Below are 26,604 nucleotides of genomic sequence, written 5' to 3'. Positions count from 1 at the left end.
AAAAAAAACTTGTTCTCTAGTTTGAGGGTGTCAGATATTTTGTCCTGGTGACAGGAAAGAGACCAATATATTTTTCTATCGAACTTGATACTTCCATCTATATTTACCTTCTAATTAGTTTGTAGATGACTTTGGGGTTGTCTCGGTTACTCTTGTTGCTGGGACAAAATAACCGACATCCAAAATGAAGGAAGGAAAGGCTTATCACCCTTCCAGTAGAGTTTCAGTCCATACTCAGCTGGCTCCAAGGCAGAGTGGCACATAGCAAAGAGCATGATGGTGGCAAAGAGCAAGAGAGCAAGTCCGTCTCCCTTACGTAGCATGCAGGCTGTCTGCCCCAGGCCAGGGATAGCACTCAAACCATAATCCCAGTGGATCATGAGCTCATCACAAAGTCTAGAAGTCCGCCCCATGACTGCATGAGGCTTTGAGGGGACAACTGGACACAAACCATACTGGGCTATGTAGTCATGAAGGTTTATTTTGGACCTTCCGCAAAGCTTTTCTGCCCATTCTGACTTTAGATGAGGCTGCTTCCTTGTGTTATTAAATTCATTATACGTGAAATACAAAACAGGACAAAAGTATTTTATGAATTTTAAGTTAATGTATGGTACTTGTATTTTTTCATTCAGTGGCCAAGAAGTAGGGACTGAATAACTTGATGATAGTCTGAGTAAGAGCTTTAAATTCTGACAGTGAACACGGTGGAAGAACAATGGCTCCGGCTGTGTGGTTTCAAGTCTGCTAACTGTAGAGTACAACTGTGAGCAGGGACCTTACCCATTCAGAGCCTAGATTTTGCCATTGGTAAAGTGACCTTCATTACTGTGTTGAGAGATCAACTGAGATTAATAATAGAAAAATATTTTAGAATGGTAATACTCTGGCTCAGAAGTATAAAACAGCTGTAGGAAGAACTAGGTGGAAGTTGTATTATAAGACCATCTTTTGTTTACTGCTCACACTCATTGTCATCGTAAGTCTTCCAGAGTAGTAATTGCTTACTCATTGAGCTTTATGTTTGATGTATGTAAAAGAATTGTTACAGAAAAGCATATAGGTGCTCCTGAGGTGGAGATCCTTGCATTCCTGTGTCTGTAAATATATTTTGCTTCCCAAAACTACAATCATTGTGGAAAATACCACATGATTTCAACGTTGTTTTGCTTAATCCATTGATTCTCATTGTTGCACTAGCTCTGTCATATTTCCTGGGGAACTTGTTAAAGTACTTAGAAAAATATAAATATCTCCAACGTGGGAGCTTTAAAATCATTATATGTTAGAGAGGAGCCTGACAATTGGAACTTTTTCTGAAATGTCAGACAATTTGGATATAGCAAATTTAAAAGAACCATTTTTATAGGTCAGGTTTTTCATTTGTATTTTGAAGAATGTTGAAAGTTGGTTTATGAAAACATGCCATTTTTTGAAGCACTTGCTAATTGCTTATGGAATTTATGCCATAAAGATAAGGTATCATTCATTATGTTAGGTTCTTGAGAAAAAGACTTGATATTTACTCAGATAGACTCTGGTGCCTTTGCACACAAGTTTCCAGTTCCTCTTCCTTGTAAGTACTATTAGAATGGTTTTTAAAAGTTGTGTATTTTGTGCTCCAATTGCTTTGTGTATGTGGCACTGTGGTAGACACTGGTTTTGAAAAGGGAAAATATTAAATGATCAGCTTACATACATGGCATTTAACTCACTAAAATAGAAGTTGTGGAGCAACTACAGATAATTAAAATTTGGGTTCCAGAATTAAGGACATGGTTAATACAGAAGTTCAAGAAAAGATGAGATTGGTGTTATAAAATATTTGACAAGTTGAAATAGTGGTTCTACAGTTATAAATGTATTACTTATTTTCTAGTTAGGTACTGTTTAGATTTCATAAGCTTTTACATTGTAGATCTCAAATTTTAATAGCTTTTATTTCTATAGCATTATATAGACTGTCCTGTTTTTCCTAGTTGCAGACTGATTTAGAAACAAAGAGACTTATCTTTGAAGATAAAACAACTTCATGTACTCCTATTGCAAGAAAAATTAAAAAAAAGAAGTCAAAACCATCAGAAAAGGTATGCAAAAAGTTTGGCAAAGTGCTAACTGGAACATTGTGTAAAAATACTCATCCACTAACAGGTGGATTTCTCATTCTGTGTCTTCACTCACCAAGTGAAGGATGAATAAAATACACTGCTTTTTTACCCTACTAATGACAATATATACGAACTTTTGGAACTGCAGAGTAATGTGCAAATCATTAGTCTTCCTCAGTGTTGTATTAATGATCCTTCATTTTTCAGTGCTTTATATAACTTTGTACTGTTTTAGTACTACAGTATAACTATTACTTTGTTCAAAATTTTTCTGGTCTTTCCTAGGAAAGGATACATAAAGATGTATTATTAGGAATTTGCTCAAGACCATTATATCAGTACAGATTAAGCAAGTAGTAGATCTGTAGTAATCTCAGTCTCATAATAATTTTATGTTGTCATCTTTTTTATCATGTATATAAAATATTATTTTTCTTTCTGTTCAGAAAGGACCTAGGAACTATCTGGGCGCACAGCCTCACTGCAGGTTGTGCTTACGTGACATGCCGTTTGTGGCTGGGAAGGTGAGTTGGTCAAGCTGGGTGGTTTAGGTATGATGGAAGTAATGTATTTGAATTATATCTACATGTGTTTCTTTGCTTGTGAATGACAGAAATATTTACTCCCTAATGTAAGAATAAAAATGCAGTGGAGACAGGTGTTATGGGAGGAGATGAGGAAGATGCTTCAGAGCAGATCAGCCTATTGATTTATATTTGCATATGAAAAGTATCACCTATGTGGCCCAAACCAGGCAATAGTAATTCACTGAGAAGTCACAGTACACAGACTCTGATCTTTGTGTCCTTTAGTGCTTAAATGGAGAGATAGCTTTGTAAACTATCCACAAGTACTGTGCAGTTTCTAGGTATTCAAACAGTTCATTCTACTTTAATGAATTGTTTGATGTGCAAGTGTCTTAAATGCTTAACTAGATTGTCAATTGTAATAGGTTGGGTATTGAATATTCTTTAGACTTTTACCTATTTTTTGACTTACAACCCGCAGTGAACCCTCAATGGGGCAAGTTGGGTGTGGTGATAAGGTTGGTAATCCCAACACTCAGGAGGAGGATTGTGAGATTGAGGCCATTCTGAACCACAGTGAGACCCCACCTCAGAATAAATAAGCGCTCGGAGGTAGCTTGGGGAATGAACAGTTTTCTAGCTCTTCTGCTATTATTTGCCAGCATGTGAGGTACAGATGTTTGTCGTTGCTGTCCTTTGCCTTGGGTATGATCTCGCATTGGCTTGTGTGGCATTTCACTTAGGCTGCTGCTTCCATCTCTTACCACACACTGTTCGCTTTGCCAGAGAACCCTTGAATCTTCCATGGACTGGCTTGCTGTGTCAGAATCACTATAAAGTGCTACCAGAAAGCTGCTTCATGAGAATGATCTGGGGTTGGGGCCAAAAAAGTGCTTTAAATGTTTCCTAGTTCCAGTTTGGCATTTGGTTAACTTAGGATCTCATTAGTCCATCTCCAGTATTTTTATTCTAGAAACACTCAGACCAAAGGTAGTAGTCTACTTTGTGTTTGAACACTACTACTATGACATCCTGACCCCACAGCAGGCCTGTTTAATTCTAGATTTTTTTTTAAATTTTCGAGTTCTTTCACGAAGTGAATTGAAATCTGTTACAATAAATTCTACATGTTGGCTTCTTTTTCCATTTGAAGCATCCATATAAGAAAACTTAACCCTTAACTACCAGAAAATTTACAAATGTTTGAGGATAGCTTTTTCTCACTTCATCCTATTCTAGTTTACAAATTACTTTTGTGTTCTGCAGCTGTTCATCCAATGTGGTCTTTGTGTTCGCCACTTTGCACGCTTTTCCTTCTTCCATTGAGTCGTAGCATGACACAGAATAGACTGCCATGTTCTAAGCTGTCTGCCAATCGGCCTAAGGCACAGACATGGGAGGGTACACGATCTCACCCGTGATTCCGCAGTCAGCTGAGGGAAGAGGTGCTTCTGGGAGCGTGGTGTCAGCCCTGTTGAGTCCTGTGCATGGAGAGATTTTCTGGGGACTTGATCAGATGAAGACTTTATGGGCATAGAGTCACCCTGTCCCACTTCATAATCTCATTCTTCCTATACTTCTTTTCCTCAAATTTGTCTTTAATAATTCTCATTGAAGTCAGTAATAAAGGTTGAACAGGTCAGATCGAAAGAGAAAGATTCTTAACTTGTGCTCTCATTGCTAGATTCAACAGACATAAAATTATTAAATATAAACAAAAATAACAGGAAGCATAAAATTTAAAAACTGCATATTGAAAGTACACATATGGGCAATTAGGGTGGTGAGCACATAGTTCCCAGCAGAAGTGGTTACATGGATTGTCAGGTATTGGACTGACCTGGCATGCCTGGACTATAGCCAACATGCTTACGGGGTAAAGTTATTCTTAGGTGCTGCTGCATTTAGTTTGTTGACAGCAGAAAGTAAGCAAAGCATCTCTTCTCTTGGGCACAGTGGCTTCCCAGTTGGACGGTGAGACCTCATTAGAGGGCTTCAAAATAAAAATTCCCCACCCTGATCTCATACTGAGTTTGGGGAACTGCCTGGGGATGTACATTTTTAAATAAGTTCTTTGGGGGGCCTGGCCCTAGCTCAGTCCTTTAAGTGGCTGCTTACACAAAGCTGTCAGCCTCAGGTTGCTGTAGTTCGATCCCCACAACATTTCAGCCAGCCAAACCACCCCTGAGGGCATTCGGAGCAAAAAAGAAAATAAAAAGTTCTTTGATGACAGAATTCAAGCCCAGATATTTATGGAAACAAGCTGTAAAAGCATATTGAGATTATTAATATTCAGAATATTAATCCTTTAAAAAGGATACCAGCTTTTCCTCTTTATGCAACGTGCATGTCTTTAGTGTTTCTCACTAATGAATAGAAAAACTCAGCATAAGTCTACCGCCTGAAAGTATACTCTTTGATGGGTAAAATAGATAATCCAGACACACTAACAGCATATTGTGAAATATGCTATGACAGCAGACGCAGTGGCATATGCATGTGGCCCTAACTCCTTGGGACTGCCACAGATTTGACTGTAATCTGGGAAGTTCAGTCTTGGAGAAACTTTGACCCAAACAATGAAGAGAGATGTTATTTAGTGTGAAGGACTTGTGTTCAGTATTCATTTGTGGTTAATCTAAGAGCTGAACCTATTAATTGCCTGGTAATTTTAAGGAAACTGGTAAAAGTTAATGATAGGTTTAAAAGAATAGTATAAAAGCTCCAGGCAAAAGAAGTGTCATCTGCAGACAGGACTTGTTCACAACACAGAAATTAGGAGATGGCAGCACATGAGGCCAGGAAGTACAGGTTACAGCTCAGGGAGATGGGGACAGGATTTCAGTAGGAAAGTAGGATCAGAGTATTTTAAGAGGATAACTGATAGCCTTGTAGTTAAAGAACTGGAGGAAAAGGCCAATTGTGGTGTTAATTCTATAATAGGTAGATCCATAAACCAGATGAGTAACAATGGTGTGGAAGGTGGAGATACTTCTGAAGTTGAGTCCATATGACTTAGTCATTTATGTCCCAGGCTGTGGGAAAGTTTATTTTTAACAAAGAAAGGAAAAAGGAGTCGAAGTTCACAGTGCCCTCTTTGCAGTCCACCAGTCCTAGCCACGCCGTGGTGGCCAACGTGCAGCATGTCTTGCACCTGATGAAGCAGCACAGTAAGGCGCTGTGCAATGACCGTGTGCTGAGTGACACTCCTCTGGCCAGACAAGCCCCTTCTCGGGGGAGAAGCAAGAAGTCAGCAAGCCCTCCCCGTGCCAGCAGCATCAGTGAAGAGTTGTCGGAAGTCTTACAGACCCTACAGGATGAGTTTGGCCAGATGAGCTTGTGAGTTTTTGTTCTTATGATTGTTTAGTTCCACAATCTGTTTTCTAGCTACTTGTTGACTTAATGCTAGTTTTAGTCAGTGATTATTTTAAGCACAGTTCTTGCACCACCCACCTTAACTAGGACTTCACACACATAACCTTTATGGGTAAAATCGCCTTTCTAATACTGTTAAAAGTTTAACAGACCATTGTTTGCATTTAGAGAGCTTGATAAACATTTAAAGTTAGCAGAACTGAACTGATGTGATGGGTTAGGGTAGTGTTGAAGATCAGTTTCCACCTCAAGTTGCCCATTCATGTGTGTAATACTCTCGTTGGAAAACAGGGATGCAAGACCTTAGCTTCTGCGACCAACTTCAATGAACAAGCTTACTCTCAGGCTATGTGAAAAGCACTGTTTCTCCAGCAGTCACTATATAATACCAACTTAGTTCTGAAGTGTCACAGTGACAACTGTTGCATCTCTCTAGTGCCTTTCCTGAACTTTGAATAAAAGTCTCAAAATCTGTTAAGACAGTAATTTTTAAAAGAAAATACCAAAACAGCAGTCACACCTTGATGAGCTCAGATACAGTGAGCCAAGTTGTAAAACCCGAGAAAACTAACCAAGGCCTGCTTTTGCTATGTATGTAGTGACCACCAGCAGCTTGCAAAACTAATTCAGGAGTCACCAAGCACTGAACTGAAAGACAACTTAGAGTGTGAACTGGAGGCATTGGTGGGAAGGATGGAAGCAAAAGCCAACCAGATAACTAAAGTTCGAAAGTACCAAGCACAGGTAACTCGGTTTTCTTTCACTCATGTTTCTGATGATTTTTAAAAACACTTGAAATAGGTTATTTGAGGAGCTGGGGAGATAACTCAGTAGAATAAGCATTTGCCTGGCAAGTGCAAGGGCCTGAGTTCAATCCCCGGTTCTGCCAAAAAAAAAAAAAAAAAGAAAGAAAAAGAAATAGATTGGCTGATGACAGAAGTGTATCATGAAGAGTTACCAGAGCTAATTCTCTGCAACACGTATTTTTGAGTTAACTACTGTACTAAGAATACTACACGGATTAGTCAAGAAATGCTATGAGTTAGACTTTACCAGTGAGATACAGCTTTCAGGTACTGAAAATTAGCAGTCTTGTATAAGCCTTAACTTCTGAGACCAACTTAAATGGTCAAGTTTATCCATTTGGGTTTTTTAATGCACCTAAAAATTCTTTTGAAAGGAGTGATGTGGAAAGCATTATGTAACTCCTTTAAAAAGTCATTAATACCAACTAAGAATAATGTTATAGTTACACTCAAGGGCTTTATCCAGAATGTTTTGGTTTTTTAATTACTGTGCCTGCTGGGACTAGAGGATTGGGTTGAGCCAGGGAGGCTGAGGCTAGGTGGCAGAGGTGGTCGTTACTGGTCCGTAACAGTCACTGCAGCTGGTGATGTGAGGTGTGTGTGGATTGAAGTCACAGGTATTTACTGCTGGAAATAACACGGACAGAAAGTGGTGTGAAGGGCTGCTGCTGCTGACCCAGCGAGCTTGCCACATGTTCAGCAGGCACAATGTCAAGGGTTCTGAATGTCATGTCATTTAATTGACTCAGAAAGCCTTACAAGGCAGCGAACTGTGTCTTGTGTTGTTTGTTCCCATCTTACAGATGGGGAATCTGGGGCCAGGGTTTTGGAGAAGCTCTGACGTCCTCCATAAAATTCAGTAAGTAGCCCAAAGACAGAATAGGTCAGGTGTAGCAGAGCCAGTGTGCAAATTCGGTTGTTTTCAAGTCCAAAATACGGGCTTTTTTTTTTTTTTTAAAGTACTGGTTTTTCCAATGTTTATGTTCAAGAAATAGAAGCAAATAATTCCTACAGGCGTAATTAATAGTTTTACTTTCATACGTAAGACTTAGCTTTATTCTAATGGAACACCAACATGTCAGTAGCAGGTTAGCTAAAGTAAAAGTTCTGCCCTTAAATTTTTCCAAAAATAATACAATTAAGAATCTCTCTCCTATTAATGCACTGCCATCTCTTCGTCATCTGGAATGTGCCTCTTGCACTGTGGCGCGTGGTTCCTAGGCTTGCTTTGCTTCAGCCTGTCGTCGTCTTCCCGAGCTCCTCACCCCCCGCTCTGCACAGGACAGCACTGTTCGCTTGTTTCCTTTCTTGCTTATTATGTAAGGACCATCGGTTAAATAACATTTTCATCGGGTTCTCCTTTTCCGCCTCGGTTATGCGGTGTAGCTGGAGAAGGAGAGGCCGAAGCCAGAAAAGAAGAAAGAAGGAAGCGGTAGCAGCAGCCGGTCGTCTGGGGCCACAGGGACCACAAGTAAAAAGGACTTTGCCAAAGTGAGACCCGGAGAAAAAAGCAAGAAAAATCTTCAGTTATTGAAGGACATGCAGACCATACAGAATTTATTACAAAGTAGTAATGTGTGTTGGGATTACTAACTGCTCACCACAGGTCATAAATTTTATTCAGATAATCTGTACCTCATCAATCAGATATTGGCAATTTACTTTCCGGGTTAAAGCCTTACGTCGGAACGAATGAATAGCAGGTATTAAGGCCAAGGCCTCATGACACAGGCGCTGGTGTCACGCGGCCAGCTGCATTTTAAACCATGTACATAAAGGGGAACCCAGCGAGTTTTAGACCTGCACGTTTTCTAGGATGAATGCACTGTTCTGGTATGTTGCACTTTGTAAACAAATTACCAAGTTTTTTACTTGTGGGTGTGATTTTTTTAAAAAAACTTTTATATATATACAGATACGTGTGTATAAATTAGGTTTAAATTTTCCAAATTCAAGGCCAGCCCCACAGGCAGCATTTGCTTGAAGTCTCTTTGATCCTCCCTGGCATCAAGGGCCCACTTCCCTTTTTTCATACAACTATTAAATATCTTTACTTTGACTATCGATGTTTTTTCTATATTTAAGTATTTATATATTTAAGAGGATTTTGCTTTTTTGATATTTTAATCATTGGTGAAATTTTTACAGATCCAAGAAATCATTTATATCATTTACCTATAAAATTATAAACTTAAGATTGTGAATGAAATAAGGTTCTGGAACAGTGAGAGCAGCAGAAGGGAGCTGTTGGGCAGTCTGCGCATGTGCAGTACTTGCCTATAATCATGTGAGGTGAGGCACTGGTTTTAATTTTGAAACTCCTTGTATGTTTTTGGTATAGAACATTAGTGCAGTGGGAACTGCTCACATAATTGTCACAGCAATGTGAATCTGAGTAGATCGAAACATGTTAGCTTTTGATAAATTTGCCACTGGAGTCAATAAAGCAGTTTTTTAAGGAAACAATTTTTACTTAGCTTGTTAACAAAGGCTGTATTTATTGTAAACTCTCAAAAACAGTAACGCTGCACATAGTACCCACTACTTGACTCTGCCATTCTCATGCTCACATAGAACCTAAGCCCAAGAAGCCAGGGTCACTTCCTGATACGTAAGAACCTTTGGAGGGCTGACCAGCAGGTGGAAAGGAGGTCCGTCTGTGCCTTGGGGGGTACAGTGCGCCACGCAACCTGCATTTGCTTTCATCACTAATGATTTCTAGAGGCTTGTCAGGTCTTGTTACATTTTCTTCAGTTAGGACGCCTTCGTTTAGCATCCTTGCATGTTTGAGGTGTCTGTGAATCTCCTGAAACTATGTAAACTGCTTATGTGTACAATTTTCTGACGAGCAGGTTTGGAGTAATTAAGGTTGAAACTAGAGACCAGAGAAAGGTAAGAAACGGCTCAATTATCTGGTAAGTATTTCCTCTCATCTTCCATTTCAACTATTAAACTCTTATTATCTTGTTTTGAGCTTTATAGGTCATTAAGTTGTAAGAAATATCCCTTAAGTGGTTGTTGCCAGGTCCTAATTAGGAGAGTGAAAGATGCTAAACCCATCCCTCAGGTAAGCTTCAAACTGTGCCCACGCCAGCATGCAGCTCCTGAGAGCAGAGTACTGCTGACGTTAGTTTACAGTGGGAGGTGCCCACCCACTCGGGCTGCAGCGGGACTTACTGTGGCTGCAGTGTACGCCAGAGACTCGGGGCAGTTGACTTAGCCCTGCACAGTGCACTGCTGCAGCAACACGGGGGTGAGGAAGGGAGGGTGCAGGAACTTCGTGGAGGCTCAAACATGCGTACCCCACGCTGCCCAGAAGGCTTCCTGCAGCAGGTAGGGAAGCTACGGGAATATCTCCAACAGAAATGTGAAGTCTGAACAAAGATTCCCTGACTTTGGAGTGGAATTTGAAATAAGAATCGATACTATGTCAAAGGCTTTGATCTGTTCAGGATTCCCTCTTCAGACCACATCCAAAGGCATAAATGTGGAAAATGGAAGAGAATGGGTCTGTGAAGCATTTGGAGTCTCTTAAGCTTTAGTCCTGATTAGCCACTTAAATTTACCTGTTCATATGTTTTACAACCAATTTCACCCAGTGACCAATTTTATGAATACTAGATGTGTCTTTATTGTAAATTGAACATAGAGCTAAAGTTATACTGCTGAGTTAGTATAGGCTGCTGTATGGTGTTTGATGGGTTAAGCAGCTCTGTTCACAGCAAATGCTCCTTCTTCGTGTCTAAGTAACACTCTAGGGGTCACGACAGTGAATAGCCTGGTGCGGTGAGGTTAATCCCGGGCTGTGATCCAGCGTTCAGGTGGAGGCACAAGGACCACTGTGGATGGGAGGCCAGCTTCCACTTCACAGCAAGACCCTGCCTCAAGAAAGATAAACCGCTCGGCACAAGGACAAAGGTTTACATTAGTTGAAATTTCTTTTAATTAAAAGACCAAGGGATAAGAAGCTCCTTTGTTACAGTACATTACATATGGCTCTTATATAAAGTAGACATCAGAGAGTCAAATGTTTATACCAGCACCAAACTCAGGCATTCGAACAGTGAAACAAGATTTCTTTTACTGGCATTGAGATTGTATTCATCTTTACATGCAGTATATTCTTTGGTAGATGTAATCATTTGATGGGATGATAGAATTTGCCAGGAAAACAGTAGTAAACTAATTCATACAAATTTTGAGCACAGTACTTACCACAATAAGCTATTCAGACTGACTTAAAAGTCCATATTGCCTTAGAACTTACCAATTAGCATTTAAGTAAAAAAGTAAAATAGTTGAGTTTCTAAAACACTTTCATAATGCTACTTGTACCTGGACAAACTGGAGCACAGGGAATTCCTTCCATCCACAATGGCTGCTGCTTTGTCCCCTTCGTCCTCCCACAGCAGCTCTGTAAGGCATTGCTTTGGAACAGCTGCTGGGAACACTGGGCTTTCATTGTACCCTAACATCCTCAGGTCTGCCCCGTACTCTTAAGCGTGGAGGCTGAAAAGTGCATCCATCAGTTACAACAAGGAAAAGGAATGTCATGATTTTAATTGGTCATACATAAAGGCAATATAAGGGATACCACAGAATTTTAATGTTGATTTGGTTTGAAAACTGTTACTCCTCTGTGCAGTGAACATTCTTCCATCCAGAGGTATGTTTCTAAACTAGTTTGTACTTTGCTCTTACCAGACCCTAAAGTTTTCCCTTTAGATTAGAAACTTGTTTTCACTGTGGATACAGAACTGAAACATTTTAATCTTTTGGGTGACATAAGATTAGTGTCATAACTGTGTAATTACAAATGAAGTCACCCATAGTGCTGTAGCTCTAAACTCATCTTAGACAAAATAAATAAAGCATCTGGACTTTCTCACAGATGAGTTGAGACACAGAAGTGTTTCTACTCATACGGCTGCGTCACGACAAGGTCGCAGCAGTGATGCCCCTGTCCGTCCTTTCACACCACTGTCTGGACAGGAGCCACACACCGCGCAGGAGAGCTGGCTCGCTCTGAGGAGGAGCTGGAGCGGTTGGAAATTTCTCTCTGTAGTTCCTCTACTTTTTTCTGAAGCTCTGCTCGCTTAGCCAGAAGTTCTTTGTATCTGCTGTGAATGGGCTCCTACAAGAACAGAACATAAAATTACTCACCTGGCAACCCTAGCCAAACCCAGTCGTTGCAATCTATTCCACTGATTTTCAAAGCCTCAGTAGAAATTAATTTCAGATGTTGTCACCACTGCTCTTTCCCTGGCTTTCCCAGTGCTCCCAAACACTCCTGCAACTGGTACTTTTACAAATCACTTAGTTGCAGATTGTTAGCCTTGAACAGTTTTTAAATATCTGATAATAGTTACCGTGTACCACAATTTTATCGACTTAACTTTCCTAAAGCTTCCACACGATGAAACAAGGTTCCCAGAAGAGAACCAGAGGGAGGAGGAAGGCACAGCACCAGTGATCTGCCCAGGGACACGGGTGGAGTGGAAAGCTCTAGTCAGACGCATGGCTTTGCAGGTGTCTTACAGGCCACAGATAACATCTCCCATGAAGATCCCACCTTGTAAGTACGCACCTGTGGTTTCATGCGTGGATTCCACCTTATGTAATACCCCACCCAAAGCTCTAGGTGGCGCATGCTGGCTACTGGATAAAGGACGTGATTGGAATAGCTCCCATACAGAGGATTAGTGAAGTCTTCCAGCTGGCTATTTATGTAAGACCACAAAGACACAGTCCTTTTAGGAAGATTCTGTAAGAGAGAAAAATACAGATACTCTACCATAAGCTACACTTCAGATGAAATCTGTATAAAAGTATTTTATGGTCAGAAAAGGCATAGACTTGAACACTACACTACAAGCCAAGGGGCACTGGAAAAGTCCAAGTCCCCGAGCTGAACGTAAGTTGCCCAGCAGTTCTGTGCTTAATAAAGCTCAAAAGCTCCAAATGGTATCCAGGTAACAGCCAAAACATGAGCCCATCAGATGCATGTACACGAATAAAAAACCTGTAATGGAACGGTACTCAGCAATAAAAAGAAACGGTCCCTGCCTCAACACATGAACCCTGAAGGAAGTGTACGTGAAAGCCAGACACAGCGGTGACTTCGTAAACGACTTCGCTTGAGCTGGGCAAATCTGCAGAGGACAGCAAGCAAGGCAGTATTTAGCAGATGCTGGAAGACAACGGGGTTTGACGAGGAGCGAACTTAACGTGGGACTTGGACTGATGAAAACGTTCGGAAATGAAATGGTAATGTTTACACAGCTCTAGAAACTGAAGACCATTAAATGCACAGAAAGGCTTCACCTGCGGTACGTAAGCTGAGTAAAAGATTGTTCAAGATGTAATGAGTCCTCTCACGATGTAATTAGAACTATTACTCTCAATTATCTGATGGTCCCTAAATTGTGCCTTCTGCACATGGAAATAATTTCACTAAATGGCAGGCATTGAAAGCACTTCATGCACTAGGAAGGACTGTGGTATTCTGAATAGCTTTATTTAATCTTCACCACAGCACCATTAAAGAAGCAAAAGTAAACTTTTTATTGTTTAGCACAAATCTAAAATGCCCCCAGTTTCACGTGTTTAGCAGTGTGGCTCTCAGGTGACCAGGCTGTGGGTACACTGCGTTCTGGGCCACTCTCTCTATCCTGCTGTACCATCTCTGGATGCCAGTAGGCCACGGATCTGAGTCCCTTGAGATGTCAGACAATACACCTTCCTTTAGGCTGTGGCAGTAAGTTTTTTTAGAATGAAAGTTGGTACACAGTGTTCATCAAGGTGTGATTTGAAGATAAAAACTGCAGATACAGTCCTTGCAATACAGTGAGAGCTCTAGAAGAGATTCACTCCAAGAACCCCACCTCCAGACCAGTGGAAATACACTGCGACCCCTTGAATCCAGTCATTCAGAAACGTGTGTGTCTGCTTAGTACCTGAATGTTCTATGCTGTAACTTTACAATTTAGAACACGTGATTCACTGTCTTACTTGTATACAGAATATACGCTGAGATGTGGGTGTTGTCTCATAGTCTTCTCTATTTCTGAAGGGTTTCTATCCTTCAGGGAAACAGGAGCACTGCTAATCCTGAAGTCCTCTACACAGCTGAGCTCTCTTCAGCAAGCGTCCTGCCTAATGCACTCAGCTGATTGCACCAGGCACCTTCAGTGTTATGACAGGTATTTCAGAATACATCACACTGAGCCAGATCACAGAAGTAAAGTACAGCAAATAAGACAAAACAGGACCAAAGATAGTATCTGAAAGAACAACTGTACTTGAAATCATCTGTACTTTGCATTCTCGAGGGCAAAGTACAGAGTAAGGACAGCAAAGGGGCGGAAGGGCGGGGCTCGCCTTACCTCCTTCCCTCTCTGCAGTTCACTATTACAGAGGAATGTTCCGAACAGACAGCTGTACAGGTGGTCCAAAATGGTGATGAGAAAATACTCATTGAACTCAAATGCCGTAGGAAACTGCAAAGGGAACCCCATAAGTGCATAAAATGAAGACATTTTTTCCCAAGTATTTTCATTCTTTTCATGAGTAGATCCTCCATAATGGTATTTAAAATGAAGTCTAACAACATTCAGAACTACAATCTTTGTTTTCTTGGGTTGTATACTCAGTTTTCTGTTAAAAATTACTTTTTTTTTCCCCCCTTGGAACCGGGGATTGAACTCAGGCCCTTGAGCTTGCCAGGGAAGCACTTTCTCCACTGAGCCATCTCCCCGGCCCCCTAAAAATTACTTTTCTGAGCTAAGGTCTCCCAGATTTTCTATTTTGTTTCTGTTAAACCTTAACCTTGCTTCCAAGCAAGTTTTGGGAATCCAGTCTTCACCTGTCCATAGTAAGACTTTTCTTTAAACTTTCAATTACATAAACATAGGTTTGCCTTAGGAATTAACGTATCAACTGTGTGTTCAGAAAGCATCAACCTATTTAGCTTTCCAAGGGCTGTCCTTACCAAATCAGAGTTCTCAGAATCCACTACTCTGGCAGCGCCCTGCTAAGGAGAAGAGAACTCACTCACCCCCTCTCTAAGCAAGGCCCTGGCTCTCAGAGGTCCTCCTAACTTTACACAATGTAATGCTAGAGGTCTAATCAAAGGATCCTTAAAATAAATAGTTTAACCCATCCTATCAACATTTTAGAATTAGCCCAAGCTTCTACATAAGATTACAGGATGGTCGGAATTATAGGATGGTCGAAAAGTACTACATGAACATCTGGGTTGCCAACCAGGGCAAGCCCTTAACCTCACAGTGGATGAAAATAGCATGAACTGTTGGCAGCACAAGGAGGAAATAGGCTGGCCTGACATACTTCACTATAGAGGCTAAGGCGAGGTAACTCAGTAGGCTGCTCAGACAGCGGAGGTGCGTAGTGGGCCCTGGGTAAATCTTGTGGTTCTGAAGTTGAACAAAGCAGGTAATCACACAGATGCCAGTAACAAAGCCAGCTGGGTATACTTCAAGAACCCCACCTCTAGACCAGTGTAAACACAGACCCCTTTAATCCAAGGGATGGACTGAGCAGCAGTCCCAGTCACTCAGCAAACCTACTGCTACCAAGTGGTAGAAAGCTCATCAGAGAACACGTCCTCAACAGAACTGACACAGCAGCAGTTTCTGCTACTGCTTTTGTCTTTACCTGGTAAAGCATGAAGGGCCTTTCACCAGCCGTTTGCCGACCCCCAGGTGAGGAGACGGGACCTGCGTGGGACTGTGCAGACTCAGTGTAGCTACGCTTAGCACACCAGCCCTGTTCTAAGAACCGGCTATGCAAGTCTCTGCACTGAATTCAAGCATTCTTTGCTTTGTTCAGATTGTATATATGTTCAGAAATACAAGGTATCACAGGTAAACAGCGAGATAGCTAAGAGGCCACTAAAAAGCATGTTACCAAAGAAACATTTAATTTTGTATGACGGACTCTATTTTCTTTTTAAAGCACTAACCCTTATCCTCCTGTAATACACCAAGTATTTTTTGGTTTCCTCTGGTATATTTTCAAAAAATGAAATTCATTTATATTAATATTTCAAATAAATATTACAAAGCTTTTAGAATATTTAAAAACCATAGTTTTCTCCATGCTTAAAAACAACTGAATCTGTTATTACCCTGCTACAATATCTATCCAAGCACAACTTTCCTTAAAACAGTTCGTTATTTGGAATAAAATTTTATTTGGCTTGAGTGCTAACATTGCTTTACTTCCCTTCCCAATGCACTTGTAAGCTTCGATTTAACACTTTAATTAAAACAAAGAAGGAAGCCACATAGTATCAGTGGCACTCACTGAAATGCTAATGAATCAAACTAAAATATTTAAAAATCACCCACCGCTACCAAATACCTGTACCTAAGTAGTGGTGCTAACTGCTTTGAGTAGAATGTCCTTAGAACGGTTCCCTTCCGCACGAAGCACAGGGCAGCACTGACCAGAGCCCCGCCCCGCCCCGCCCCGCCCCTGGCTGAGCTGGAAGGAGGCTGTAAACTAAGTTACCTGTCTTGTCATTTGCCAGACGCAGTCGATAAACTGAAGGAAAACGGGTGATCTGTCTGGATCTGCATGGTTCTTATCTCCGTGGCCAACTCTCTGCAGCAAGTAGAGTAAAATGTTAGGATTTTTCCCTTTTTAATAGAAAAATTTTAAAGGCAGTATGTGTTTAGTATTTTTTAAATTAAAAAAAAAAAAACCTTTTTAAATAGCACTACAAAGGAAGTAGAAATCAGCATAATTCTACCAAGTAGAAATACCTCTTAACAATTTCATGTACAAACTCCTACATTTTTCTGAAATGAGGTACTTGCAACAGGAATCACCACACTGCTTACTAAATAAAAACCAGCCCCTAAAGACCAGTAACGACCCAAGGAGCGGACTCCAGGCCCAATTTGGTGATAGGCTTCCAGGGATGTTCAGATCCAAGCTCTTTTAAAGTCCTACTACAAAACCTTATTTGACCTTTCCACTGTCATGGCATTTAGTAAAAAAGCAATGCAGGATAAAACTGGTGCTGCCTCAGCAGGAGCCAAGCAAAGGTATCGTGCCCCATCTGACATTGACACCCAAAGAAAACTGTGTCTGGTGCACACTGACGCATGACAGCAAAAAATACCTGTCATGAAACATTAGTTTTTCTAAGAATTTGTGTATCAACTAAGGTTGGTAAGATTGAATATCAGCCAGATACTTTTTAAAAAATAAAATCGTATCACTAACTCTAATTAAGCCTCTGACGCCAGGCATGATGGTGCGTGCCTGTGTTCCTAGCACTCAGGAGACAAACAGGAGGGCTGCTGCATGTCTGTGGGCAGCCTGGGCTACATACATGGTAGTTCAAGACCAGCCTGAACTATACAGCAAGACCTCTCAACCCCCTCCAAGTAAAGAAACAAACTTTCGAGTGAAAATGAGATTTTTAGAAAATTCTTATCTACCACAATGACATACTTTTGATAAAGTCAATGATGACACTAATGAATGTGAATTTTAGTGATGCTTCCCTATGAAATGCATTAATGTTTGGGCTATCTGTGTAACTTGTTAAGCCAGCATTTTCCAGATAACCAATGATTTACAAAATCATGTGTAAAATATTACCTAACATAAAAACATGACTGGAATATAATGGGCAAAAACAAAAAATGTTGGGTTTTGGATGCCACCTTATAGCTAGCTTCTAAGAAACAACCACCTTTCAAGTTCTAGCACAGAAATAATGATAACCATGAGGGCTCTGTCGCTACATAAGCTGCATACTAATCCTAAATGGTCTTTCAGAAGGGAAACACAACATGTGTAGACAGCACTCATGATACTATGGCGGCATCTCAGACCTGACTGCAGGACTCATCTGCCAGCACTACAGCCAAGAGCTCGGCCCGTTTTCCAGGGACCCAAACTCCCAGGTTTCAGTGAGTCTCGTCTGTCATATAAATGCAGACAGACTTCACAAGTGCTAGCCCAGACCAGATGCAAAACACAGTCACATTACGATATTCTATTACTTTGCAAAAGAAACACAACAGTTCTCCCAAGATCATGCTCCCAGATAAACGATCAGTGTACTGGGAGTTGAGCTCCTCACTCACTAGTTGGAATCGATGTCCAAAGCTGAGCCACTCCTTCTCCACAAGGACTTCAAACCCTTGGATGGTTCGGTAGTAGCCATCTAACATGAGCATGGCAAGTGCAGTCAGCTGCGCTGTGTGATCCCAACCGTCACTGCAGTGCACCACCACGGAAGTCTTCCCCGACTCTACCTTGTCGGCAATCCGGAGAGCTCCTGCAAGAATAAGCTGGAAAATAGATTTTCCCAAATTAAGGTTTTAAAATATTAAATATTCCTTCCCAGGTTCAATCCCCAGGACTGCAGAGAAAATTTTACTGATAATAGTTTTATCAGGGATGACTCCCTGAACATGGAAAAACAAATAATTGTTATAAGTGGTAGAAAACCCATGAACTGTCATTTAAAACTCGACAGTCTCACCAACTTAGACTCCTATTACTTTGCACATGAAGCACAGTACACTAACGAAAGGTGACCCAGGTACTAAACAAGTCAACAATACAAGGACTTTTTTCTTAAGTTCTAAAGAAAAAAGTCATAAAATAATTCTAACAACATCTGTTTAAGTAAAAATAGTTGTTGTACCAGCTAAAGCCTTATCTTTAAGCCTTATTTAAAACAAAAGTTACATGAAAGGAGTAATGATGGATCTTTTAAAATATTCTATAGCAATTAAAGAGTTTATTTCCTAGGGCCAGCTGGATAGCTCAGTGGATTGGGGTGCACTGAGACGGCAACTGAGACTGGGCATGGTGGCACGCGCCTGTAATCCCAGAGCTTGGGAGGCTGAAAACGGGAGAATCACTACAAGTCCGATCTACATATTCAGACCCCGTAGACCCTGTCCTAAACATATTTTTAAAAAAAGTTTATGTCCTAGAACACATCACAAGTATAGTATAAACTTAGAGTAAGCTATTCTCCTTTAACAATATGCATAAAAATTCTCATATCATGAATTTACATGGTACCTAAAAAATTTTGGTTTGATACATATTCAGAAATCCTTTGCAAAATAAACTTTTCTGAAAAGTTTGACTAAAAATTAAACAGATTTAGATGTAATCACAAGGGCCGGGGAGATGGCTCAGTGGAATAAGCACTTCCCTGGCAAGTGCAAGGGCCTGAGTTCGATCCCCGGTTCCGCCAAAAAAAAAAACAAAAAAAAAAAAGATAGATGTAATCACACACAAAACTAAAATATCCTTAACTGAACAATACAGTCCCATTCTTCTCTACAGTAACTGCACTGTCTTATTAACATCAGAATGGAAAGGGTAGGGTTGGAAACTTTGTGACAGTCCTACCTGTAACACTACGCACATTCTGGAAATAGCGTACACTCACACAACTGCAAACATGACTACATATTACTCATGTGCATTTAAGGAAAATGTGCCTGTGTCCCATTCTGCAGTGATCCTGTCACTTATTTTAATTTTTTTGCGGGGGGTTCTGAGGCTCAAACTCAGGACCTTGCGCTTGCCAAGCAGGTGCTTACGCCACTGAGCTGTACCACTAAAAAACTCAATGTTCAAGTGTGTACATGGACTCAAGTTAGGACAGGTCAGGAACTAGCCACAGTAGGCTGCCCTCGTTCTGCAACCTTTATGGAACCCATGCCATGTGGCAGGCGCTTGCTACAGGTGCTGGGACTAAAGCAGTGAAGAGAACGAAGTACCAGCTCTGTGTTTGGGGAAGCCCAGCCAGACACAAGCAAGCAAGCAAGCAAGCAAGCAAGCAAGCAAGCAAGCTGTGCTATCAGATGGATGTCAGCTACTGCTGGTCCAGTTTACAGCTGGGAAAGGCTTCTCTGAAAAAGTGATAACTGAGCAGAGCTCTAAGAGCAAACAGACAGGTAAGCCATGTTGGTGGAAGCAGCCCTGCCAGGCTGTCTTGCAGGCCAGACCTGTGTCTGCCACAGTCAGCCTTCAGAGACAAAGTGCTCACTAGGGAGATGGCCAGGGATTTCAGGAAGCACACACAGCACTGACATGTTTCAGGTCAACCTACAGATCTGCTTCTCAGCACGACAGCTGGGCCACAGGAACATGCCCTGAGTAGTGTCCACGTGCTCCATATTCAGGCTGTAAAGCTTCTTGAAGAAAAACAGCAATAAAATAGTCTGTAATTATACCTGATTACTCCAGTCTGGCTTTTCAGTTCTCTTAATTTTAGAATTGTAACGGGAGTACAAATCTCCTTTTGAACATAAAAAAATTGTATTCCTTATTTCCTAATATACGGTGGTTTATATCTTGGTAATTTATATTACCAAATGTAGGGCATTTCCAAAAATATGTAACTGTATTAACTGAGCCTGGTGCTTCAGTCAGTCAGTCAGCATGCTGAGTACATTCATCTGGTATTCTCCTAGTGGCTAACACTCAAGCTGTCTCCATTCAACCCCTCCACCTCATTTCTCTAAGCAGAAAGGGAGCTTTAGAAAGCATGCAGGGAATATTTACACACATAGCGATGCCCTAACTTCTAGGATGACAAGAAAGAAACATTTATCCAGTGCAAGTCTTCAAGAGTCAGCAGTATGTGTTGACCTATGAAAGCAGATGAAGAAAGGTATTAAGTGATTAAATAGAAAAAGGGAAGGGAGAGATGAGAGAAAAATAGGTTCAGTCTGGGCAGGATTTAAGGAAGAAGTGAATGTAAAATGGTATCTGACAGATGAGAACTCAGGAGGGGAAGAAAGTAGTAGTGTAACAGAACCAAATGCACAGCAGAGGAAACTCACTCAAATACAAATTCAATAGTCCAATTCTGAAAAGGGTATCAAATTTTCAATTCGTAGAAGGTACCTTTATTCTAATTTCAATTATAAAAGTCTACAATACAGACACAAAGCCTCTGTGTAAAAAAAAGACAAATATACCCACCTTAATATGCTCCAGCCAGTGTGTAGACTCCAAGTTAGACAGCCAGTGAGTTTCCTCAATATTCGGGTACACGATCTCCTTCAGTTTTCGTAGTGACTCTCTCATAACATGAATATTGTGGATATCCAGGAAAACGAGCTCTGCATTCTGATAAGCATCTTCACTTTCATAACCTCCACCCTTTGCCTGGAGAAAGGTACACATCACAGGAAGTCACAAAGGACACACAGCCACTGTCTGGACATCCAGGAACATCTAAACGCATGAGGGTATTACCAGTGATGAGGGAAACTGCACAGCTGTGGCTGGCTCAGCAACTCCACACCACACCCACCTCGACATGCTCCTTACAACACAGGAATATACGCTGGCTGCTGCAACTCTGGGTCACCACACATACTTCCTGATGGGAGATGTCCCTTCCTACTAGTCAACAGACTGAAGTTCGGTGCGCAGAGGCCACTGTCTGCTCCACTCCTGCCTTCTCACTTCAGTGTAATCTTGGATAACTGTTCTGCAATCCTAGTGACTTGCCACATAATGCTGTATATGTGTGTGTGCACATACTTGTGTTTATGTTGTCTCTGGCTTTCTTCCAGGGTCTTGCACATGCTAGTAAAGTACTCAACCACTTACTATATCCTCAGCCCTCCTTATTTTTACTGACATGGCATCTCTATGTAGCCCACACTGGCCTCAGGTGAGCAGTCTTCCTGCCTCAGCACTCACTATTAAGCCCAACCCATACAATTCCTTCTAAATAAACAGAGCAGGTACAAAAGCACACAGCACTATCAACATCTCTATCCTCAAAGACTTAAATCTGTATCTATAGAACAGCATGTGAAAATATCTGGTGCTCTGTAAAGTTAAACTATGGCTAGAAGTCCAATTTTTCTGGACTGCATATTTTTATGAGTACCTGTAAACATTATCCTAGCTCCTGACCTATGTATAAGACTCACACTTCTCAGAGCCCTAGTAGAAACAAATTAGGAAAATACTGAAACAGTTACTGTTCTTACAAAAAATTAACTGATCATAACTCAGACCTCTGAAAACCAAATTTACCCATTTGTCACTCCTGACCAACAATGGGTTACTAAAAATCTAGAAATTGAGGCTTCTGACACTAGCAGTCTAGGAAATCCTCTGAATTCAAGATTGCCAAAATGATAAAGTTAACCGTGCTTCAAAGGGCATCTGGTAACAATGACTGCTTCTGAAAACAAAGAACTAGGACAGGTTTAAGTTAGAAAGACTTACTACAGACAGCTAAGTCAGACAAATTAATAGGCAGTCAGAGAGGGGTCAGGCCCTCGAGTCAGGAGACGAGACGTAGACCAGGCTGCACGGCCCTGAGCACCACCTGATCCAGTGAGCCCCGCTGGCCCACTTCATGCACGTGGTGACCAGAACCCGACACGCTCCCATCCCTTTCCATGAAGGCTTTTTATTCTACATTAAAAGGGTACTGATAAACTCGTTAATGATGTCAACTACTGTAAACCCTTGCTCCACCCTCACAAGCATTAGATCATTATTAGCTATGCAACCACACTCAAAATCCCATCAGTACATTGTAGTTTGACCCCCAGTCACGCAGGCTGTGATTCTGCTATGTAAGATATTCTTGGACACAGAGGCTCAGCAGCAGCCTCCTTTCACAGCCCCTCCTGTCTCAAAAACCTCTTTCTAACTCTTAACCTCCTCTGCCCTCAAGCCCACTCTCAGCACTGCGAGACGAGAACTCGGCACATCTGACAGCTCACGGGCCGGGAGCTCAAGACACAGTGAGGGCTGTAACTGCAGAACCTGAGACAGGATGCAGGCCGTGGTGGTGCTCACACGGCTTCACAGCGGTAGGGGAGGAGTACACACCCTCACGGTAAGCGAAGTGGGCAGGAAAACACAAACCATTAAAAACTGAGCTTGATGAAAACTATTCTACTGAATCCCAAAATACTGAGAGGTGGAAAAGGCCATCAACAGCCACAGATCTGGCTGTCATTAGTGAATGGAACTAAGTGGAAGACAGCGATGGACACAGGATAGACCTGAAATCAACAATCGATTTTTTATCTGTTCTGAAGGTTGTGGCTTTCTTCTAGAGCTCCAGGAAAGAATAGCAGCTCCAGTCCTGCACTTGCCGGGCAAGCACTTACTCTACTGAGCTGTCTCCCCAGCAACAGCTCCGTCTTAACAAATGTCGCTGAAACCAGGAAGAGGCTCCACCCTTTCTGACAGCGTTAGACTACACACGGCCTCCTCCTGCTGCAGCGGCCAAGCGGCTGCCCCTTATAAACTCTCCTCCCTGACCAGCTGGGGACGCCTTCTGCTAAGAGCAGAGGGAAAACTGGGCCCCAGTGGCCAGAAACACCAGTGAAGAGATGCCCGAGGCAAGGGCAGGGGCGGGGGTGCATGGGAGTAAGGCAGGTACAGATGGGAGACAAACAGGAGCCCAGAGACAATAGAAAGTGTCTGTCTGTCTGTCTGTCTGTCTGTCTGTCTGTCTGTCTGTCTGTCTGGTTTTTTGGTACTGGGGATCAAACTTGGGGCCTGTGCTTGCCAGGCAGGCTCTCATGCCACTGAGCTATATCCCCAGGCCACTTTCATATTTTTAAATGCTACATGAAAACAATAAAACAACAAGCAAAAAACAATAAAACATGCTCAGTGAAGTAAGCACTTCTAACTTTGTCCATGTCGTCTGCCTCAACTATGTGTCTTTCTACAAGCTTAGGAAAACTAACTGCACGTAAAATGAGTAGCGTAAGATGACCAACGTCAAGTTCCTTACAAGCTATTCAAAAACAGAGTGATGGTGCCACATGCCTTGCCGGCCTGGACCCCAGGCACAGAGGCAGCTAGGGATCTTATCTTCGAGCAAGCTAACGATAAAAATATCAGATATAAGTACAACAAGAAAAGCTCAAAAATGAAATGATAGAACTTGACATCAAATTATATACAAAAGAAAAAATCATTCAAATATAAATAATTTCAAGAGCACTTCAAAGAAACAGCTGGTGAAGTTTCAAAAATGGAAAACGTCAGACATAAAAAAAGATTAAAGACAAGGTGATAAATGAAGACAGACAAACAACTATCCAGACACCTGGAGAAACAAGTCAAGGCATGAGGGCAAATCCTAAGTTTTTCCCCTGAGGACTGGGGATTGAATCAAGGCCTCTGCAATGCTTTATATCCCCAGCCTTTAGTACTTTTTATTTTTAAGATAAAGATCTGCTGAGTCACTGAGCTACCCAGGCTGAGCGCTATGTCATGACTTCCTGCCTCAGTCTCTCAGAGTGCTGGGAGGACAGGTGTGTGCACCACGTCTAACAGCTTTTTAAAAAAAGTCTGTGAATTCTTGTGAACAGAAAATTACAAATTGAAAGAGCAAGCACTACCTGAGAACACAGAACTACTGGGACAAAGCCTTTGAACATCATGCAGAAAGGTCTGGGGACTGGGCAATAAGCAGGATTTACCATCAGACTTAAAGTTTACACCAAAGAAATTGAAATAGGTATGACTGAAAAATAGGAAAGATTAAACATTTTTTTACAATTATTACAGTAAAAGACAGATTGTTATTAATCCCCCTCAAGATACTCCCTTGTCAATTCAAGCACAGCCATTCCACCATTCTTGCTACTTTTTTTCTTTTTTTGGTACCAGGAACCTAACTAAGAACCTTGTCCTTGCCATGCAGTGTTGTGCCCCTGTGCTGTGGCCCCTGTTGGTACTTTGTGAAGCAGTTCTGGAAGTTCTCTTCCATGTCATTAGTTGTGCTGTCCTGGCTGCTTTGATGTCCTGAGTTGATTCAAAATGTTTACTGTTCATGATTACTGTGAGTTCACAGAAGAGCTGGAAGTCACCCCATGCCAGATTTGGTGAGGAAGGTGGAAGAAAGCACTATGATGGATTTACAGGGCTGCCCTCCCTCTGGAGGACATTCCACAGTGACATTCACCGTATTTTTGACCATGTTTTGTAAAAGCCACAAAAAAGAACTCTAGAACTACTTCAGAAAGTGGGAACAGTGATGGAAGTGTGTTCAAAACAAGAGGGAATATTTTGAGAGATGAATGGCAGTGTTTTCTTCTGTAATAAATTTTAAAAAACATTCACCATGTATTTCAATCACAAATATAAGACGGTATTTAACAGTGTGCAAGGCAATCAAATGTGAATCAAGGTCTTTCTATCAGGAAAACTGAAAGGTTAAGTTTAAATGTTGACTGGATTTCAACAGGAGAAAGGTGAAGGGGTCACAGGGCGCTATACTCCACTATGCACTCATGCGCTGAGGTTCACAGCTGAGATGCGCTGTGGGGGTCCCGGCTGAAGGCAGATCACTATGTGGCTGGCCCTGGGAACACGCAGCTCTTGGTGGCTTTACATCCAGCTGCCATGAACTGTGCCGTCCACTCTTGCAGACCCTTCTGTCCCGAGTACTGTGCCTCACTGGCACATAACCATGGACTCAGTCCTCTGAAACTACGAGCCAAGTATGTTTCTCCCTCTCCAGGCATAGCTGCCAGGAACGGGAGAGCTCATTAATACACTGAATTCCAAATATAAGGACATGAGCTGCTATCAGTACCCAGAGAATACCTTGCTTGTGCCTGTGCTGAAATATTTACTAGTACACAACAACTTACGTAAAAAGAGGCGTACCAGTGCACGGGGGAGGGGGCACATGTGCCTACAAAGAACATAAGACTTGACTACAGCAGTTGCAGGCAGGCACTAGTCCTCCCTCAGCACCTCCACTGGTTTCAAGATCCTTCACGGATACCAAAGTTCATGGACACTCAAGTGCCTCGCATAAAATAGCACAGTATTTACATAAACCAGTGTATTGTACACTTTAAATCATCTCTTTATTACTTCTCATATATAGTGCTACACAAATGATATATAAATAGTTGTTATAGTGCATTGTTTAGAAAACAATGACCCCAAAAAAGTCTGTGTTCGTTTGGTAGATAATTTTTTAAAATAGCTTTCAATTTGCAGTAGGTTGGTTGAGTGTGGATGGAGACCCAACAGGGCACTGATATACAGAAAGTCCCTGACTTACACACACTGGAGTTAAGACCTCCCACAGCTGTGCTGTATAACACTCACTTTGTTGGATACAAATGAATCCGACCTACAAATACTCTCCCAGAGAGGCCAGGGAGACAGCTTAGTGGTCTAAATGCCTGCCTGGCAAGCACAAGGCCCTGGTCGACCCCCAGTACTGCATCCTGTGCTGGCCACTGAAACTGGGCATGGTGGCATATGCCTGTAGCCCGAGCTGGGGAGGCTAAGACAGGAGGATCACTACGAGTCTGGGCTGTGTGGTGAGACCCTGTACCACATAAGTAACAGATAAAAAAAAAAAAAAAAAAGTCTCCCAGAAAGGAACAGAGTTGTAAACTTGGGACCTGCTCTATGTAACTACTTGTAGAAATCACAGAAGAGAATGTATGTAAATGCAAGGGAGACTATGTAATGGCTACACATTTTGACAAGAGTGAATACAAAGTAAAAGACCTAGAAATGAAGACAACAGAGAATGAACCTCCTTAGCACCATATTATGATTGAGGTATTATTTCCTATACTAAGGAAGCCAGAATTTGTTGGAAAAATGCCTGTTCCATTCTGCAGCAGAAGTATAAAAGCTTCCCTCATGAATCAGGGTATACTCTGTCGTATCACACAGCAGAGTCTGTGCTAGTCACCTTTTTGTTTCTGTACCAAATACCTGAGATCTCTCACACAGAGAACCGCT

At 41.6% G+C, this 26,604-nt stretch overlaps 2 protein-coding genes across 5 annotated transcripts in view; one reads left to right on the top strand and one right to left on the bottom strand.

The window, feature by feature from the left end:
• The window catches only part of Cep57 (centrosomal protein 57), a 28,470-nt gene extending 18,652 nt beyond the window's left edge, over nucleotides 1-9,818 (top strand). Inside the window, exons 7-12 of one of the 3 annotated variants that reach the window (XM_023709515.1) lie at nucleotides 1,980-2,087; nucleotides 2,555-2,632; nucleotides 5,739-5,974; nucleotides 6,610-6,754; nucleotides 7,325-7,433; nucleotides 8,203-8,347. In XM_023709515.1, the coding sequence (XP_023565283.1) occupies nucleotides 1,980-2,087; nucleotides 2,555-2,632; nucleotides 5,739-5,974; nucleotides 6,610-6,754; nucleotides 7,325-7,433; nucleotides 8,203-8,252 (726 nt within the window). In that variant the 3' untranslated portion in view covers nucleotides 8,253-8,347. Of the gene's footprint in view, nucleotides 1-1,979; nucleotides 2,088-2,554; nucleotides 2,633-5,738; nucleotides 5,975-6,609; nucleotides 6,755-7,324; nucleotides 7,434-8,202 lie in introns of all 3 variants that reach the window. The other 2 variants (XM_023709516.1, XM_004626159.2) reach the window with 2 other exon arrangements.
• Nucleotides 9,819-10,741: 923 nt separating this feature from the next.
• The window catches only part of Mtmr2 (myotubularin related protein 2), an 81,117-nt gene continuing 65,254 nt past the window's right edge, over nucleotides 10,742-26,604 (bottom strand). For both annotated transcript variants that reach the window (XM_004626158.2, XM_023709514.1), the window contains exons 10-15: nucleotides 20,815-21,000; nucleotides 17,943-18,149; nucleotides 16,351-16,443; nucleotides 14,202-14,315; nucleotides 12,404-12,580; nucleotides 10,742-11,950 (exon numbers count right to left, since the gene is read on the bottom strand). In XM_004626158.2, coding sequence (XP_004626215.1) covers nucleotides 11,789-11,950; nucleotides 12,404-12,580; nucleotides 14,202-14,315; nucleotides 16,351-16,443; nucleotides 17,943-18,149; nucleotides 20,815-21,000 — 939 coding nt within the window. In that variant the 3' untranslated portion in view covers nucleotides 10,742-11,788. The remainder of the gene's footprint in view (nucleotides 11,951-12,403; nucleotides 12,581-14,201; nucleotides 14,316-16,350; nucleotides 16,444-17,942; nucleotides 18,150-20,814; nucleotides 21,001-26,604) is intronic.

Source organism: Octodon degus, unplaced genomic scaffold (assembly GCF_000260255.1).
Source record: "Octodon degus isolate 3935 unplaced genomic scaffold, OctDeg1.0 scaffold00012, whole genome shotgun sequence".
Taxonomy (NCBI): domain Eukaryota; kingdom Metazoa; phylum Chordata; class Mammalia; order Rodentia; family Octodontidae; genus Octodon; species Octodon degus.
Note: the sequence above shows the minus strand (reverse complement) of the source record. Positions and strands in the feature narration are given on the sequence as shown.